The sequence below is a fragment of the Herpailurus yagouaroundi genome, unplaced genomic scaffold (genome assembly GCF_014898765.1).
Source record: "Herpailurus yagouaroundi ecotype Mexico unplaced genomic scaffold, PumYag 184, whole genome shotgun sequence".
Taxonomy (NCBI): Eukaryota; Metazoa; Chordata; class Mammalia; order Carnivora; family Felidae; genus Herpailurus; species Herpailurus yagouaroundi.
In genome coordinates, this window is record NW_024412415.1 from 38,913,618 (window position 1) to 38,932,683 (window position 19,066).

Consider the following 19,066-nt stretch of genomic DNA (forward strand, 5'->3'; position numbering starts at 1 on the left):
GGGCAGGCCCCCTCGCGCAGGCGCGCTGCCGCGGGCGGAGGATCCGGGCCGCGCTTCCTCTCGCCAGGCCTGCGAGCTTCCTCCCAGCGGAGCCCCGGGCAAACGGAGCTTGGCCGCCGCCGCAGACACCGCCGCCGTCCTCCCGCTCCCGCCCCACCCCGCACCCTGCCCGGGGGGCCTGCCGGGGTGGGGTCCGAGCGGGGCGACCGCCCGGCCGCGCCGCCGTCGGGGCCGTCCCCCGGCCAGCCGTCCCTCCCGCCCCAGCCAGCCTGTGGCCGCCAGAGCCTCCGGGGCGTGGAGCTCGGGGAGCCCCCGCGGCCCCCGATCCAGCGTCCGGGGCAGCCCCCCGGCAGCCGGCGCGACGTTCCAAACTCGAACCTCGGTGGCGGCGTTCGGAAGCGGAACTCTGCCGGGGCCGCGCCGGCTACATTGTTTCCTCCCCCCGACTCCCTCCCGCCCCCCTTCCCCCGCCTTTCTTCCCTCCCCGACCCGGGCCGCGCGGCCATCCCCCTGCCTCTGTCTGGCCGTCCCTCCTCCCCCTCTTTTCGCACCAATACCTCTTTGTACCGCACCCCCCGGGGACCCCTGCGCCCCTCCCCTCCCCCCTGGCCGCATGGACCGTCCCGCAGGCCGCTGATGCTGCCCGCAGCGAGGTGGCCCGGACCGCAGTGCCCCGAGAGAGGTGAGTGCCTGGAGGGCCTGGAGGAGGTGGGCGTCCAAGTGCTTCTCGAGGGGATGAGGGTGGAGGTCGCGCGTCCCGCTTCTGTGGCTTCCGTTGCAGCTGCGGTCACGTCCACTCCCATCCCCCACCTCCCTTACCCCTCTCCTTCCCGGGTTCGAATTCTCCCGGGAGTCGATGTCAGCCCGACTGGGAGGGGAGCTCACCAGGGAGGTACTGCCCTGTGAGCCCCACAGACTTGTCTCAGGCCACTCCGAGTCTGTCCCCTCCTTTCCCCGCCGTGTTGGGGCTGGCTGGAGCCTGGAAGGAGGGGCAGCATGGGCCAGGGCCCTGGAGAGTGGGCACTTTGCCATTCCCTGCCCGGGCCCTCCCTGCAGGTTCCCTGGCCTGCCTTATCCTGCACCTTCCCTCATCCCCCCACTGAGAGGAGCCGGCTGGCTCTACGAAGTCCAGGGCCCAGCCACCTCCCTGGAGCCTGCCAGAGGTTGAGCCTGTCTGCCTCCCAGAAGACAAGGCCTAAGCCAAGAGACCTGTGACCCTTGGGTGGGGAGACTGGGCAGGGCCTCTGTGTGGGTGGACGTGACACTGGGCATCAGGACCATGCTCCCACCTCCTGGCAGCCTAGTCAACTCATTCTCCCAGGCTTCTCAGGGCCCAGGCCAGGTGTCAGGAAGAGGCGTGTCCAGCCACCAGAGCCTTGGAGCTTAACTGGGGGTTCACCTCCCCTCCCATTTTGTGGACCAGGGTACTGAAGCTCAAAGGGGGAAGTTGCTACCTTAGGCCTCTAGCAGGGCCGGGCTGTCTGTCCGTTCATCCTCTGCTCTACAGAGCTGGACTCCTGTGGATGGAGGGAAACCAGGCAGGGACCTTCACCCACCAAGGACCCAGGCCCCCAGCCTGACCCAAAGGACTTTGTGGGGTGAACACGTGCTTCCCTGCAGAGGGCTTCCGGCCCCAGCTCTGCCTGGGTCTGGGCTCAGGCAGCATCAGCACTGCCCATGGGATTTCCCCTTGGTGCCTGAGGCTGGGCCCCACTGACAGGATGTGGTGGGAGAGGGGCACCTTGTCTGGTGTGGCCCTGGCGCTAAGTTGAAACAACCTGGTAGTCAGTCCTGACCCAAGCCTCCCACACATGTGGTCTAGCTGGCACAGAAGCAGCCAAGTTCAGAACATGAATGGGATCCAGATGGGGAAGGTGAGAGCCCTGTTTCCACAGCCTTGGCATAGGAGCATTGTCAGAGTGGGGACACCCAGGGGGCCTGTTCGAGCCCCCCACACTTTGGTGATCCCAGTGTCTTTTCTTGGAGGGGCCCCAGCAGGAACAGGGCAAAGGCAGCAGGAGGAAGGTTGGGAGTGTGGCAGGATCCTCTTGCTCCCTGGAGGGATAGGAGGTTCCTTGGAGGATGCTGAGCTGTGTCTGGGCCCCCTTGGGGCCGCTGGTGGTTTCGTCCTGTTCAGGACTCTGCTCTTGATGTAGGGTTTTTTAACGGTTGCCCCAACATGCTTGGTGGAAGGGACCCAGATGTGGTGGGCCTGAGAGACTCCCGTCACCCAGCCCCCCACCCAGCCCTAACTTCCTTTGCAGCCTGAGGGCCTGGGGCTGAGGCCCGACTGTTGGGCACTTTATACCAACCGTGAGCTGTGTGGGTGCAGCTCCAGGGTCCCAAGGCCTTTGTAGAAAAGGGTTCTGGCTTCAGGCTAGCACATGTGCAGAGATGTGTTTTTTTATCTGGTGAGCCTAGTGCCTTCCTCCCTCTCAGAAGTGGCTACTCTTTTCTCTGTGTTGGGTCAGGGGCAAGGAAGGACCAGATGATAGTCTCCGGGGCCACTGCCGAGGGCACCAGGCCCCAAGAGGTTGAGCTACCATTGAGCAGCCCAGAGTACAGGCAGGGGCTGAGGCCCAGGATACACAGTGTGATCCAGCCACCCAAACAAGCTGCCAGCTGGCCTGATTGGGCAGAACAGCCTGCGTCCGGTTCTGGGCCCTACCTTTTGAGGCATTTGAAAGCCTTGACACATAGTCCCCAAAGAAAGAGGTGTTCGGTCTGGGAAAGAGAAGGTAGGGAGAGACCCTGAGGTCCCTGAGGGGCTGTTGCATATCAGAAAGGCCATCCCACGGTAGAAGATGTTCCAGACATCAGGGCCAGAGCTGGGGGCCAGATGGGTCCCAGGGAACCAAGTCTGATCTCATGGGAAAACTACGTACGGATTACTTTCTTAATGCATAAAGTAACAAAGCAGCACTATAGGAAGACTTAGAAAACAAAACAGAAATCACAATTTCTTCACCAGCAGTGACCGTTTGCATTTTAGAGTTCCCTGCCTGTCTCTTCCTGATTCCACGGCCCCCCCCCCGCGCCCCCCCACTTCATCTCTGTTGTCATTTGAGTATGCACGCCATGACACCTTTTTTCGCTTCATTCTGTGTTTCTGGGCATTTTCTCAGTCTGTGTAACTTCACCTCTAAGAAGCTACACCGCATTCCAAGTAGCTCCGCTGCAGCAGCGTCACCCAAACCCTCGTACTAAGCGCGCGCATTGTTGTTCCCATCTGTCGCTGGTATAGCTGTTGTTACTACAGGCCCCAAAGCAGCCTGGGGTATTGGAAAGAGTGGGCAGCTTGGCACCCATCCGATGTTCCCCGCCCAGCTGCGCGATTTAGGCCAGCATGGAGGGGCCTTGGACAGGTCACCCTCTGAGATGGGGTTCTTTTATGTACACAAAAGGATGGCTTTACCTGGGCCAGACGGGAATCTGAGGAGAGTGTGAATGAACTAACCGAAGTACTTAGAACGTACCTGGTGCAGCCCCGGGCCCCCAATAAGCACTTTGTAAGGGAAGGTTAGCGTTCACAGGGGACCCAAGTGCAGGCTGCCTTAACGTGTGGGGATGACACCTGGGCCAGAGTTGGCTGGTGGGTCCACCCAGCAGGGCGAGGCTTTGCCCATGGAACCCTTCTGAAACTCTCTGTTCCTGAGGTACTGGGCTATGGTTGGGCATGGACCTGACCCTGGGAAGATGGGCTGCTGGTTGGTTTCTGGGGCCTGACCCTCCCCATCCCCCTTTGCCAGCACCAGAGCTGACCGGACAAGGTCTATCCTCTGAGAAACCGGCCGCTGCCTGCCCCTGGTTTCGGCTGCTTCCTAGGCCACCCCTGAATTCCCCCAGTGGAGACAGAGGCCTACTTTCCCTGGGAAAACCAAAACTTGGGCAAGGAGCCCAGGCATCCTGAGCCCCAACCCAGGGACAGCATGCCAGCCTCGTCTCCCTACCCTTTCCCAGTGGTGGGGGGAAGGGAAGAAAACTGGAGGTGGGGGTGGGGCAGGGATTCCAGTCTCCCAGATGGGAGTTGGAAGGGAACATGGATGGTCCACAAATCACTGGGAAAGTTTCGTGCATTAGCGGCCTCCTCTTCGGCAGGTGTTCCGGGTCTGACCTGAGCACACCCCCTGCTTCCCCTTGTTCTGCTTCTGTGGAGACCAGAGTAACTGGGAATACCCTCCTGGGGCCACCCCATGGGCAGTAGGAGGAAATCAGTCTCAACCTGGCACTCCTGGGCCTAAGAGACCATAGCCCCAGATGACCCTAAGGCAGCCCGATACTCACGGGAGGCCCTCCCCCAGGTGAGCCATTCAATACAGAGATCCCCAGGCACATGACCTCAGATTCTAGCCACTAGACTTTTGCCTGTGGAATGTCTCCCTCCACCCCAGTCTTGGCTTAGGGGAAGTGGGCATTACAACTGCCCTCCTGTCCCACAGTTTGGGCTGGGATGAGGTCACAGGGTGGGGTCCCCTGCAAGATGCTGGCCTGGCTGGGGCAAACCCTTTGGGTGTTTCTCATTCCCCCCTGCCTTGGTTGGGGACAGGATGGGTGGAGGAACAGGCTGCCCCCCATGCCAGGCAGGGAGCACTGCCTCCCTTCCTCCTCTCCTGTGGGTCCCTTCATTCGAGGGCTGGAAATAGAATCCGCTAAGTAATGATTAAAGTCAAATTCAGACCTAAAAATAAAGAGCTGGTGAAGGAAGAGCTAGTGTGCTCCCTGTGTGGCTGAGGGGAGAAGTGAGCAGGGCGAGGCTAGCTTCAGAGGCCAAGCCCCTGCTTCCCAGGAGAGGCCAGAGCCCACTGGGGGATCAGGAGTCCTCCACCAACCGGGGGGCGTCTGTCTTATCGGCATGATGCAGCCTGCACCAATCAGGCAGGCTGGCAGGACCAGGGAGAGAATCTCATTTTTCCTGTGGGGAGACTGAGGCCCAGAAGGGGAAATGTTTTGTCCAGCCACTGTCCCGGAACGCCCCTTGGCAGCCCCCCAGGGACCTGAGGGCCCCACACAACCTAGCTTGCCCTTTCTGCCTGCTCAGTTTCTCTTCCTGGTTTTGAGGTACTGTGATGAGAGGAGCTTCTCATCACACACTAGCTGTGTACGCCTCAGCGGGGCTGGGCCTCCAACCGCAGCTTCCCTCCGTCCCCCTGCTCCCCCCCACACCCGCCCCTTCCGTGTGATCTGGGCCCAGAGCTGCAGGAACAAGCAGAAGAGAGGCGCCCCCCTGCCTGTGCTGCTCTCTGCACAGTTGGAAGCCTTGTGGGCGGGTGAGAACCTGGGTGTCATCTGACGCCTGCCCACCCTGGCTGTTGCTTCTCAGCCCTGTCCAGCCCCACACCTGGTCTTTACCCAGGCCCCGTCATCCTATGCTGTCATCCTGTGCTGTCCACGCTGCAGGGACACTGGAGGGCAGAATGAAGAAAACCCTGAGAGCCCCCCAGCTGGCCAGTAGAGACGCAGAGAGGAGTCAGGGGAGGCCTGCGGTTCCACTTCCTGGCAGGGCTGGTGGGAGCTCGGAAGCCGGGGAGCTGCGTAGGCTGCAGCAGCCAGGAGGGCTTCCTAGAAGGGAAAGGCCATGAAAATCAAGTGTTTGAGTTCCTCGCTTGGAGCTTCTGCCTTCCCTAGAGTTGTTGGCTTCTCTAGTTGCTTTGTGGCTTTGGACAGACTGTTGGCCTCTCTGTGCGATGCAGGATATGGCAGACGAGCAAGGATTGGGCACCCATGTAACTTCTGCTTCCCAGAGCAGGAGGGCCAAGCTCTAGGCAGACCTGCCTTCAGCCGCCCGCTCTCACCTAGCTGCCCTTTTTCCGAGTGTCATCCGTCCTACCCAAGGAAAGGCTGGAGGTTTCTCTCTTGACCAAGTTCAGACAGATCTTAGTTCAAATCCCTGCTCTACCCCTTGAAAGGTGGGTGTCCTGTCAGCCTGGTTCCTCCTCTATCAAACAGAGATCAACAGTAAAACTTCACGGGGGTTTTTGAGGATTAAGTAAGTAACATAGGGTTGGGTCAGTGGGCTCTTATCTCATACTTTCATTTTTACAGCCCATCCTGCTAGGGGAGGAGGTTCCTCCCTCAGGTGGGTAGCAAGACCGGAAGTCCTTCGCGTTGGGCCCCCATAGCTTTACCTTCTGAGTTCTGTGTTCTGTGGGTCCCAGTTCTGAGATGGAGAGACCAAGAATCTGGGGGCCAAAGTTGTTAGTTCATGGGCCTCTGGCCCTCAGTCCCCCCCGCCTGTAATGTGCATAGGAGGCTTCAAGGTAGGGGCCAACACTCATCATTTTTTTTTTATCGTTTTTATTTATTTTGGGGGGAGGGGGGAGTCAGAGACAGAGTGCTAGTTGGGGAGGGGCAGAGAGAGAGGGATACACAGAATCTGAAGCAGGCTTCAGGCTCTGAGCTGTCAGCACAGAGCCCAACGCAGGACTCAAACCCACGAACCGTGAGATCACGACCTGAGCCAAAGTCGGACGCTTAACTGACTGAGCCACCCAGGGGCCCCTAACACTCATCATTGTTAAGTGTCTGTTGGAGGTCAGTGCTGAGAGGCTATACGTAAATGTAGGCAAATGGACACGCAAAGGCTATAGCCTGTGCTGGGGGCAGGAGAACAGAGGCCTGTGTTAGGGCCCTGGGGAAGCCCCAAGTCCCTGCTGCCCAGTGCATGTAGGTAATTAGGCTCCTGAGCGGTAATTAGAAACCTTTCTGGGCCAGGAGTGTCAGCCTCAGGCCGCAGTGGTGCCTGGGGGAGGAGGCTCCCCATTAGCCTTCTGACTCCAGCCCCCACCTCTCCCAAACCACTAGATGGGATTTCCGGTCCCACAAGCCACTGGAGGCAGGAAAAAGCCAGTGAGTTGCTGTAATTTAGTTTTAAACATTTGTCAGCCGTTAAACTCACCCCTACCCTTGGGGCAGGGGTGCTGAAGGCTGAGGGAGGCCCGTGGCTGGCAGAGGGAGGGTCAGGCAGCACACTCTGGAGTCGAAGTGGGGCCATCCTTTCAGCCCTTTCCTGACCCCCAGGAGGTTTAGGCATCTCCCAGGGTCTTGTGCCCAATTCTGCAGTGCCTGACCCTGAGACATGTGCAGTGGGTATGCTGAGCGCTCTGGACTGCTTGCCTGGGTCAGTGGGAGCCCTCCAGCCCCACAGCCTGGTGTGTGGCAGGGGGTGGGAGGGGGAGAGCATCACGGTGCCTTCAGCCCAAGTGTCCTTTGCAGAACTAGAGGTGGGGCTGATTTTACTGCTGCCAAACCAGCCTGACTGCTGGCGGTGCCCCACCCTCCTCAGGTGCACTGCTCTTTCAGAGGGGCGTGCCCACATCGGAAATTCAGTTTTACTTATTATCTGTCCTGTGACTGATCAGAACTTCCGGGCTGGTTCAGAGCCTATGTGGACCCCCACCCTGAGCCTTTTTCTGCCTTAATTAACTCCCTCCGTATCCCAGTTTTGGAAGCTTAATTCTGGTCTGGTCTAGCACACCCCCCTCCCAATTGCTTTCACTGAAATCCTCCCACTTCCCCTCCCCTTCTTTCTGGAAGCCTTCCCGGGTTGCCCCTGTCTCTCCTGTCTGTTGGGTCACTGAGCATACCTGGCCGTGATCGTCTGGTAGCCAAGAGGACAGAAGCAGGACTGCATTTTGGTGGTGGCCCTGGGCCGGGCACAGAAGAGAGACAGATGAGTGGAGTTCTCAGAGCCCCCTGGTGTCTCATGGGCCCTTTCCTCCTCCTGTCCATCCTGACCCACCAAGCAAGGGGCTGATTGCACAGGGAAGCTCCTGAAACACTGGCTCAAAGAATGAGAAGGCATAGTGAACATGCCTGTTGCTCTGGTGGCCGCCCCTGCCCCCCCAGACACTCCAGCTGGGTCCTGTGGCAGGACCGAACTCTCTGGGGGCCACAGGGTCCCTTGTGCACTTCCCTTTTCGGTGGGTATTTTTAGATGGGTGTAAACAGTTACTGAAGGCTCCCACGCCCCATTAGGCAGTGGAGTTTTGGTGAGGGGGGCAGGGCAAGGAGCCCCTTGACCTGCCCCGGCCTTGGACACATGATAGACTGTGAGGGCTACAGCTGCCCCCAGGGCAGGGAAAGGGCAACCGGGGAGTTTCTGGGCTCCCAGTTCTCCTTTCTTCTCCCCTCCCCACCAGCCTGGGCGACCAAGAAAGGCCTGCCTGAGGCTGCAGCCGCTGACCTCAGTGCTTGGGCATAATGCCCGGCCTGTTCCCGGGACCCCGGCACAAGGACTGCTGGGAGCAGGGTTTGGGGCAGGAAGTCAGAGTGAAACGCTGACTTCACAGAGTTCCAAGCCCCCTGTCCCCTAGTCCTCTGTGGGTGTGGTGACAGCTGCTGTCCCTTTGGGGTTAAATATAGTCCCGTCAGTTATGGGACCTCGGTGTGATGCAGCCGGCCTTGCTTCCTCCTTTCCTTTGTTGGTTCATTCATTCATTCAGCACTCATTCACTGAGCTGCCACTCTGGGCTCAGCCCTTGCTGGGGACATGAGTCAGCTCCCGGCCTTCCCCCTGCAGAGCTCCCAGGCCAGGATCAGTGAGTTTCTCACTGGAGCGCAGGGATGTGTGAGAGGCTGCAGAGGCCTGGAGCAGCCAGCACAGCCGGGGAACTAAGGAATGCTCCTGGCAGGGGTGGTTTTCAAAAAGTGATTTATTTTCAATCTTCCTTTTAGGGGGAAGTTAGTAATAGATACATGTGGTTTAAAAAAAAAAAAAAATCAAGAAGGACAAAATAGCAAATGCACCGTAAAAGTAATTTTCCCTTAAACTTGACTCCCCCCTTCCTACCCCAGAGGCAACTGCTGTTGCCCGTTTTCTCTTTCAAAGATAATCTGTGCATGTCTGAGTTACAGAATGACTTGTGTGTCCCCTTAAAAAACACAACTTTTAACATAACATGGAAGATGGGTGTCCTGCCCCTTGCCTTTTGTCACAGCCTTTAAACGTGGAGTGTTCCAAACCTACTAAAAAGCTGAAGTAGGGGCCCCAGGCCAGCTCAGTCAGTAGAGCACGCGACCCTTGATCCCGGGATTGCGAGTTCGAGCCCCACGTTGGGGGTAGGGATGACTTAACAAAAATACAATAATAATAAAAGAAAAGGCTGAAATAATAGTATAACGAACACCCACGTATCCTTTACCCAGATTCACCAAGTCTTAACATTTTGCTGTGCTCGGTACCTCTTTTGTATACCTACACATGTGAGTATATGTGGTTTTTTGCCAGTTTGAGCATTAGCGTGAGCATCATCTTTCATTTCTAAGTACTTGAGCGTGCACCTCTTACATAATCACGGCACCATGATCACACTTAAGAAAATTAACATTAAAATTCCATAATATTACCTAACATTTCCATTTTCCTAACTGTCCTCAAATGATTTTTATAGCTACTGTTTTTTCCCTCTGAGCCAGAATCCAGTTCAGGATCATTCATTGAATCTTGTTGTCATGTTCCTTTCTCCTTTTTTTCCAGCTTTACTGAGGTGTAACTGACTTAAGATGTTGCATAAGTTTAAGGTGTGCAGTGTGGTGATTTGGTGTACCTGTATTGCTAACCAGTTAACCACAGTAAGGTTAGTTCACACCTCCTCCACCTCACATGAATACCATTTTGTTGTTTTGTCCCATTTCTTTAGTGTTCTGTTTAATCTAGAACATTCCCCAGCCTCTGTTTGTTTGTTTTGTCTTTTGCGACATTTACTTCAAGAGTCCAAGCCAGTTGCTGGGGCTGTGCCTGACTGCACCTTCCTGATGTGAGTCGTGTCAGCCGGCTCTGCCAGGATACCGCCCAGGGACCCTGTGCCCTCCCGCGTTCGTCGTAGCAGGGGGCGCTCCACTCTGTGTTGTTCCTCTCACTGTGGGTGATGCTTATTAATTCGATCGCATGGTTAACAAGGTGTCTGTCAGACCTACCTGTTGTGCAGGTGCTTTTTCTTTCGATTAATCTGCGGAGTGGTCTTCGGAAGCCGTGTCACCGTCTCGCTCCCCCCAGCAGCTTTTCCTTCAGCGACTTGAACTGGGGGGTGCTCTGTGTCAGCACCTGAAACTCTGTCTGGGCCCTGTCACCGCTGGAATTTTCATTACGTTTTAGGGATATCGGGCCATTTGTTACTTGATCGCTTACTGATGAACATGAAAGGTTGTCTCCCAATCTCTTGCTACCACAAACGGTTCCACAGGGATTTTTAGGCACATGTGAAACAGAAGCGATTCCTCAACTGCATCCCGGAGGTTGAGAGGAGGTTCCTTGGGCAAAGAAGAGAGAGGGAGTAGAGAGGGAGCAATAGGCAGGGAGGTGGAAACAGCAGGTGGGACACAGGTCTGGCGGAGGTGCTGGAGAGCCAGCAAGTCCCAGAAAAGCCAGGTGACTACCCCAAGGTCACACACAGCAAATTGGTGGCAGAGCCAGGACCAGGACTCAGAGCCTCTGACTCCACAAAGTAGCTTGAAAGCAGGTTCACATAACCCAGAAAGGACCCCTGTGTGCCCGGCCCAGGCCAGACTAGAAGCCTAGGTTCTTTATGGTTCCTCCAGCCCTTCTGGCTCTTAGTCTCTAACCTGGAGGAGGATGGCCCCTGGACCCTCGGGGCCTTAAGGAGGGAGATTACTGAGCCACCCTGGGCTTGTGACTTCACCAGAGAGGAGCTGTCAGAGAGAGCCCACGGCTTGCAGTGGGCTCCCGGCAGCTCCCGTCCTCAGAGCAGCCCCAGGTGTTGCAGGGTTATCACTACCCCAGTGCATGGATGGAAAAACTGGTCCCAAAGTCATTGCCAGTAGAAAAGGGGAGAGGAGTCAGTTCCTCCCCCTGCTTTCCATATCTGTGGTTGTCATAGCCCAGCCCCTCAAGGAAGCCCCGCCCCCCGCCCCCAACCACTCTAGGTGGGCTCGTCCCCACTCTGGGCACCGCTTGCTTCTCTTCTGCCCTGCATTGTCCTTTTTCTAGGCCAATGTGGCCCCGGGGCATGGTGCTCCCGGGGCATGATGCTCCCAGGGCATGGTGCAGGGGCTCGGGCATCTGACACCTGAGCAGAGCAGGATGCTTACTGGAGGTATAAACCTCAGGCAAGGCCACCTTGCCTCTTGACCTCGCTCAGGGTCCTCGTAGGTAAAATGAGTGTAAGAATAGCGTCAGTTGTTAGAGGATCTGATGAGCCATTACGTGCCAAGGGCAGGGCCTGGCACAGAATAAGTGCTCAGAAAACAGGGCCTGTTATTATTTTTATTATTATCATCAAGTCAGTGGGGAGGCGGCAGCAGCAGCAGCTGCAGGCCGGGAAGGGAGTGTTTGCAAACTGACAGCAGGGAGGGTGACTAACGGTGCCACAGTCTCCACACCCTCTGTGGTGGCGTAGTGGTGGCGAGTTTGGAGGTGGGGGGGTAGGTGGGGAGAGAAGGCATGGGGATGTGGAAAGCTAGCAGAGCCCGTGTTCAGAAGTCCTGAAGGTCAAGGACCCAGCCAACCCCAGTGGAACCCTGTCGCCTATAACTAGCCGTGTGACTTCACACAAGGTGTTCAACCTTGTGAGCCTCAGTTTCCGCTTTTATAGAACGGGGGTAAGACAAGCTCACAGCTCACCACTGCTTGTGGAGCCCAGCGGGTGGTTCCTGACCCCAGCCCAGTCACCTGAACATGTTTGATGGTGGGGGGAGGTGTCTAGGCTCAGCCTTGGTGGGCCCCCGTCTCCCTGTGCTGACAGCAGAGGTTGACGGGCTGGCGTCTGGGGACAAGAAGCACTGTGTACCCTGGGAGGAAGGGAAGCCGTTTTGTCTGGAGGAGAGGGAGGGGGTTTATGGCAAGCCCTGTGCCAGACCCTCCCAGTCCAGGGCTCTCCTTCTCTCCCTCCACAGCCTGCTTGCAGGGGAGGCCTTTCAGGGCGAGGGATCTGAGGCTCAGAAGGGTTGAGTCATTCTTCTGAGTTGCACACTCCACAGAGCCAGGTCTGCCTGACTTGAAGCAGGAGTGAGGCCTGGGAGTGGTGGTGGCACTCCCTGGCTTCTGCTCGCCTCAGCCGCGCGCTTCTCGGCTGAGGTCCCCAGAAGCAAACCCCAGTTCCTCACATTGTCATTTGAAGCTCCTGCCACCCTGCAGGGTTTATGCCAGGCAGGCCCACCTCCAAACCGTCCCCTGACAGCAGACTGGTAGGGTGCTCAGATGGTCAGGGTCTGCTTCCCACCCTCCCTCCCCACAAGCTTGCAACCAGGCCAGTTCCTCACGGCTGTCCCTGTCTGCCTGGACACCCTTGCTCAGCTGTCACACCAAGGAGAGGCGCCTTCTCCGGCCAGCCTTCTTGCCGTCTAAGCCCTCCGCTCTTTAGGGCTCAGCTCTGGGGCTCCAAGAAACCCGCCTACACCCTGCAGGCCTTGCCTCACACCCCAATCCCTCTAAGATGTGTGCATGCTGGCGTCTCTTCCCACTGCCTGGCCTGGGGAAGGTGGTATTACAGCCGGCCCTAGACCTGGTCCATCCTGTCAAATGAGCCTGGGAACAGGGCTCATGGTGTTCTTCTTCTAACACACTGTACCCACGGAGAAGTCACTGGCCCTGTCTACACGTCAGTTGCCTCAGTTTCCCCATCTGTAAAAAGAGAACAGGAGCCCTAGCCTGTCTGTCTACTTCCTGAGACAGGTACACAAGGGCTCTGGGCTTTGGGAACATGCCAGCAGTCCAGGGAGCTTGAAGCAGGGGCCGCAAAGTATGTGCGGGACGGATTGGCTTACTGCCCTTGGGGTATGCATTGGCTGGGGTAGCTTTTTTGGAGGGGCTTGACTTTATTGCAGTAAACCTACACACCAAAAAGTGCGCCAATCATAAGGGTGCCACAGAGCGAACCCCCCTCCCCCACTTCCAGTCACGCCGCCCCCTCCCGAGGGCACTCGCCATGGTGCACCGTGGTTGTGGCATATGCATTGTGAATGGGGTCACACAGTCTGTCCTTTTCAGTCTGGTGTCTCGGTTACTACTACTCGGGAGTTTGTCCTTGTGCTCTTGAACATCCACGTCCACTGCTATGCGGCGCCCCACTCGTGACCGTGCCACAGTCTACCCATCTGACTCTTGATGGGCATCTGGGCAGTTCCCAGCGTGAGGTTGGTTACAGTCATCCTGCGTGAGCGCTCTCGTGCCCATCTCCGAGGACACCAGCCCTGTTTTCTCTTGTGGGTGCACCTAGATGTGGGGCGACTGGGATGTACATTTGGCTGTAGACGTACTGCCCGGGCACGTTTTTATAGGCAGAGGAACTATGAGGCCCACAGAGAACAAGTGACTTTCCCAGGTTGCACTGCACCTTCCCCAGGTTCACACAGCTGCCCTGGGCTCCCTTCCCCCACAGACCACATAAGTCACATCCGGGCCTGGGGCTCGTGGGGTGGGTGGCACTGGTGCTGCTCACCTCTGAGCTTCCTTTGCCTGTGTTGGCCATTCAGTTGGGCTGTGAGGCCCCTGTGGGCTTAGGGTCGGTGACCCCTCTGTCCCTGAGGATCCACCGCCTTTGTGCTCCTGCTTCCTCCCTATCCAGTGCGCTCAGCCTGCTGAGACTGGAGAGGATGGCCCTGGCCCAGCTTCCGGCTCTGGGGGCCTTTGGTACCTGTTCACATTGCTGCAGGGAAGGAGTGGGAGCTCCGTGAGTCGGGGAGACCGGCTCCTCACACCCCTCCTCAATCTTCCCTTTCTCCCTGCAGCTCTCATGGTACCAAGTGACAGGTTGGCCTTCCTGTGACACGGGGACGCCAGATCTTCTGAGAAGATGTCAGCAATACAGGTACCATGGGGGCAGGGGTCTAGGGCAGTTGAGGGGGTGCTGAGCAGAAGAGAGAGAATGAGGGCTCACGTAGACCTGCTCCCCTTTTCCCAACCCTGGCTTTCAACAAGGGAAGATTCTAGGGTGCGCTGTTAGACCCAGGACCCTGAAGATGGGAGTACAGATCTGGGAGAGATGGGGGAATCTCAGCTGGCAGGCCCCCCGAGTTCTCATGGGGAGGAGCACCTCACTCAGGCTCACAGAGGCCAACCAGGAGGCTGTGACTTCAAGAGTGGGTGGGCAAGTGGGTGGAGGTGGGCCCCGGGCTGCATCCACCCGCCCACCTGCCGCCTGCCCCGCAGGCCGCCTGGCCGTCCGGTACAGAATGTATTGCCAAGTACAACTTCCACGGCACTGCCGAGCAGGACCTTCCCTTCTGCAAAGGAGACGTGCTCACCATTGTGGCCGTCACCAAGGTAATGAGGGACCTCACGTGCCCACACCTACCCCCTCCCACCTCCGGGTGTTCCTGCTGGGTCCGGGCTCCCCTGCAGGGTACGGTGGGCCTGAGAGTGTGTCTGGGCTTCCATCTCCCCAGGACCCAAACTGGTACAAAGCCAAGAACAAGGTGGGCCGTGAGGGCATCATCCCAGCCAACTACGTCCAGAAGCGGGAGGGTGTGAAGGCAGGCACCAAGCTCAGCCTCATGCCGTGAGTACTGCTGAGGAGCAGTTGGGGTCTCCCAGTCTGGGGAGGAAAGAGGACAAGAAGGCCTGGTTCCCCTAGAAGACTCACGAAAACAGAGGCAAGAGTGCAGGGGCGGGGAATGTGTGAAGGCTTCTCAAGATGAGGGGAAGGGTGTGGGTACTGGACCTCAAAGGCGGGGGGCAGGCCCAGGAGGAGGACTGAAGGAAGAAGGGTGGGAGGCAGGACATAAGGGCCTCTCATACCTGACTGAGCCGGTGGGGGCCGTGGTGCAGTGTCAGCCAGAGCCGGGGGCCTTCAGAAAGTGGAGCCCGGCAGATGTGTGGGGCAGGGGTCAGTACCCTTGAGCCACCACGAGCCCTGGCCTGGCCTCCCGCAGCTGGTTCCATGGCAAGATCACACGGGAGCAGGCAGAGCGGCTGCTGTGCCCACCGGAGACAGGTCTGTTCCTGGTGCGGGAGAGCACCAACTACCCCGGGGACTACACGCTGTGCGTGAGCTGTGACGGCAAGGTGGAGCACTACCGCATCATGTACCACGCCAGCAAGCTCAGCATTGATGAGGAGGTGTACTTCGAGAATCTCATGCAGCTGGTGGAGGTGAGCCAGAGCACCCGGCACAGCACCACCGCATCTGGCCACGTGGCCTCGGCACGTGCAGCCTCTGAGAGCCTGTGTCTCTTCACGCCTTGATGAAGCACCTGCTCTGATGCCACCACAGGGAGAGTGGCACTGTCCCCACTTCACAGGCCAGGAAACAAAGGGTCAGAGCAGTTAAGGGACCTGCTTTGGGTCACATGGTTATAAATTAGAGGTGCCAGGACTAGAATCTGAGTCTGTCTAATCCCAGAACTCGGCCTCTTTCCAGGCAGTCCGAACTACATGCCCAAGTATGTGTATGTAAGCATGTCCTCATGAGCTACACCTTGATGGCTAGGGTCTGCCAGGCTCCTACACCTCCATGGATGTGCCCACGTGTCCCTGCAACTCCCAAGGCCCACTCTGCTAGCCCTGTTCAGGCCACATCTCGCTTCTGGTAGCCCCAGAAGTCTCCCAGATGTCTGCTGCGTGCACTCTCAGCTCCCTTCCCCCTGCTAGACTGGCTTGGCCTGTGGCTGGGAGGGTCCTGGCCACATCTGGCTAGAGGCTAGTGTATGTATGGACTGAGCCAGGGCTTACCTTCTGCCTCGGGATACTGGTGAGGCCCGGAGTGGTAGCAGCAGCCCGCTATCTGTCCAGCACCTGGATGTGAGGTGGCATGGGAAATGGGTCACGGATCTGAGTCTGGGCCGCCCTCGTCCCTTCCCCTATGGGAAATGAGGAGCCCTCCCAGCGCAAAGCCGCTCCAGGCTGGGTGGGATCGGCCTCCGCCGCCCTCTGGTGGTCAGATCCGGGCAGTGCATGTGAGCTGTTGGCGCTCGGTGGGCTGGCCCTCGAGTGCCTGTCCTGCCCTCCACAGCACTACACCTCAGATGCAGATGGACTCTGTACTCGTCTCATCAAGCCAAAAGTCATGGAGGGCACGGTGGCGGCCCAGGATGAGTTCTTCCGCAGTGAGTGCCATCCCTGCCCCCAGTCCTCGCTGGCCTGCCTGCCTCCTCCCACCTGGGCTCCCTGGCACTGCCCCCATCCCAGAGGCTCTGGATACCTCCAGGGCACTCCACACACGTAGTCCCGCCTGTGTCTGCCGTGGGCTCTGCCGTGGCTTCACCTCTCACTGACGCCCTTCCCCCCACCAGGCGGCTGGGCACTGAACATGAAGGACCTGAAGCTGCTCCAGACCATCGGGAAGGGGGAGTTTGGAGGTGAGCGGGAGGGGGTAGCAGCCCTGGGAGGGCCAAGGGCCCGTGGAGAGTCTGGGGGACAAGCTCCAATCTTCCTCCCCCAGATGTGATGCTCGGTGATTACAGAGGGAACAAAGTCGCTGTCAAGTGCATTAAAAACGACGCCACCGCCCAGGCCTTCCTGGCTGAAGCCTCGGTCATGACGTGAGTCGGGGCCGAGGGTGGGTGCGGAGGTCACCTCCCCGGGATGGGGAAGAGATGGGGAGGCTTGACTGGCAGGCTCTGAGCACGCCATCCTGCCCTAGGCAACTTCGGCATAGCAACCTGGTACAGCTCCTGGGCGTGATCGTGGAAGAGAAGGGCGGGCTCTACATCGTCACTGAGTATATGGCCAAGGTGTGCACCTGCCCCGAGATCCCATCCCCACTCCGGAGCTGAACACTTGGGCTTTCCAACTGCCCCAAACCCCTCACCACGTCCTCTGGTCCCTGCTCCCCCAGGCCCCTCTCCACAGCTGAGCTCTGAAGTCACCAGGCAGGGCTCAGCTTTTGTCCTGACTCATCATTTATTCCCTATGTCCAAGGACAAGTTGTGTCACCTCTCCAAGCCTCAATTTCCTCATCTGTGAAGTGGAGATTGTAACACAGTTTACCTTAGAGATTTATGCATGAAAACTGCTGAGTGCAGTGTCCAGCTTATAGAATCTGATATTCAGAAGTGATACCCCAACCCCTCCTTGCTCCTTCCCTCCCCTCGTATATCCCTCAAGTGCTTACTCAGCCCCAGCCCACAATGCCAGAGGGCTGGAGGGCAAGTCTGACCTGTGGGGCCGGTTGGTCTGTCTGTCCCGCCCCAGGGAAGCCTAGTGGACTATCTGAGGTCGAGAGGTCGGTCGGTGCTGGGCGGAGACTGTCTCCTCAAGTTCTCACTGTGAGTGAAGCAGCACCCTTTGGGGGGGGCGGGGGGCGGACCCCGTGCTGCCGTGGGAGCCCTGTCTGAGGGGACATGTGGCTGGCTCTGTCCCAGAGATGTCTGTGAGGCCATGGAATACCTGGAGGGCAACAACTTCGTGCACCGGGATCTGGCTGCCCGCAACGTGCTGGTGTCTGAGGACAACGTGGCCAAGGTCAGCGACTTTGGCCTCACCAAGGAGGCCTCCAGCACCCAGGACACGGGCAAGCTACCAGTCAAGTGGACAGCCCCAGAGGCCCTGAGAGAGAAGGTGAAGCGGGCCTCTCCCCAGAGCCTGAGGAGCGGTGGATGGGGGTCCTGGGTCACCCCTTCCCCCCACAGCCTCCCAGGGTCTGACACTGCTTCTCCCATCTACGTGGCAGAAATTCTCCACGAAGTCTGACGTGTGGAGCTTCGGAATCCTTCTCTGGGAAATCTACTCCTTTGGGCGAGTGCCTTACCCAAGAATTGTGAGTTGGGCGCTGGGGCCAGGGCATGGCTGGGGCTGAGGGTGAGGCTTAGAGCAAGGGAGGGGGTGGCAGGGGAGGGGGCCCTTTCTGGGCCCTGCCTCCCATTCTGAGGCCTAGAAGCCACAGGCCTGCCCTTGGGACCTTCCAGGTGACCTCCTGGGCCAGGCTCTGAGGCCCAGGTCTGAAGGGGATCCCCGAAGCTGAGTAGGGGTCCTCTTGGGGGTGAGGCCCCGTGTGGACTTACACCACCCACCCGCCCACAGCCCCTGAAGGACGTCGTCCCTCGGGTGGAGAAGGGCTACAAGATGGACGCCCCGGACGGCTGCCCGCCCGCGGTCTACGAGGTCATGAAGAGCTGCTGGCACCTGGACGCCGCCACGCGGCCCTCCTTCCTGCAGCTCCGGGAGCAGCTCGAGCACATCAAAACCCATGAGCTGCACCTGTGACCGCCAGCCGCCGCCCAGGTCTCGGGCCTGCGGGGACTGAACCTGGATAGATTGTGGACCCGGTGCCCCCACTTGCCGGGCCCGAGCCTGAACTGAGCCCAGCGGGCCGGCGGGCCTCTCTCCTCTGACCCAGCCTGCGCCCCCTCTGGCCTCCCAGAGACCCCGCCTGGGCCTGGCACCTTTTCTCATGGACCCACCTGTGGGGCTCAGGAGCCCCACTGAAGGGGCCAAGAAGGGAGGGGGCTGAGGAGCGTGAGGCAGACGCCCCCCGTACCGCGGTCAGGCTCCCCCTGGCCTCCCATCTCTCGCCTTCTTAGAGTTTTATCCCTTTCCTTTTTTGAGATTTTTTTCCTGCGTGTTTATTTTTTATTATTTTTCAAGATAAGGAGAAAGAAAGTACCCAGCAAATGGGCATTTTACAAGAAGTACGAATCTTATTTTTCCTGTCCTGCCCACGAGGGTTGGGGAGACCAGGCCCCTCTCTGGGGACCCATCGCCCCAGCCTCGTTCCCCATTCCGTGTGCCGTGTCCCGTGTCGCCTCGGTCGCCCGTGTTTGCGCTTGACCATGTTGCACTGTTTGCATGCGCCCGAGGCAGACGTCTGTCAGGGGCTTGGAGTTCGTTCATGTGCCGCTGCCGCCCACCCACCTGCCTTGTGAGATGGAATCGTAATAAACCACTCCATGAGGACTCCGCTGCCCGGCCTCGGCGCTTCCTCCGCCGAGCCTGCCCGTCCCGCCCGGCCCCCTGTCCCCGTGCCATCTTGTCCATCCCCCTGTCTCTGTGAGCGGGGCTGTGCTTGCCCTGGGAGTGGAGGGGGGTGGGGAGCACGGCCGGGAGATGTAGCCGCCGCTTTGTGTCAGCTGCACGAGCGAGTGTCCTGTGTCTGCCGTGGGGGAGCTGTCGCCACCCGCCCTCCCCCACCGTCCTGCTGGGACCCGGTCCACAGGGTAAGGTCTGAGGGTCCCA

General features: G+C 58.7%; 1 protein-coding gene across 1 annotated transcript; it reads left to right on the top strand.

Annotated features, from left to right (window-relative positions):
* The first annotated feature begins 273 nt into the window (after positions 1-273).
* CSK (C-terminal Src kinase) lies at positions 274-18,794 on the top strand. The gene is made up of 13 exons (XM_040493274.1): positions 274-682; positions 13,684-13,763; positions 14,105-14,218; positions 14,341-14,453; positions 14,827-15,046; positions 15,906-15,999; positions 16,186-16,251; positions 16,335-16,434; positions 16,536-16,626; positions 17,087-17,160; positions 17,257-17,452; positions 17,565-17,651; positions 17,915-18,794. Exons 2-13 carry the CDS (start codon positions 13,749-13,751, stop codon positions 18,095-18,097), a joined length of 1,353 nt encoding a protein of 450 aa, XP_040349208.1. The 5' UTR covers positions 274-682; positions 13,684-13,748; the 3' UTR covers positions 18,098-18,794.
* Positions 18,795-19,066: the final 272 nt, after the last annotated feature.

What these genes read in the sequence shown, in the direction of transcription:
- CSK (XM_040493274.1), top strand. An exon ending in ATCTCATGCAGCTGGTGGAG is followed by an intron (nt 15,047 to 15,905) that starts GTGAGCCAGAGC and finishes TGCCCTCCACAG; the next exon opens with CACTACACCTCAGATGCAGA. An exon ending in CAGAGGCCCTGAGAGAGAAG is followed by an intron (nt 17,453 to 17,564) that starts GTGAAGCGGGCC and finishes TCTACGTGGCAG; the next exon opens with AAATTCTCCACGAAGTCTGA.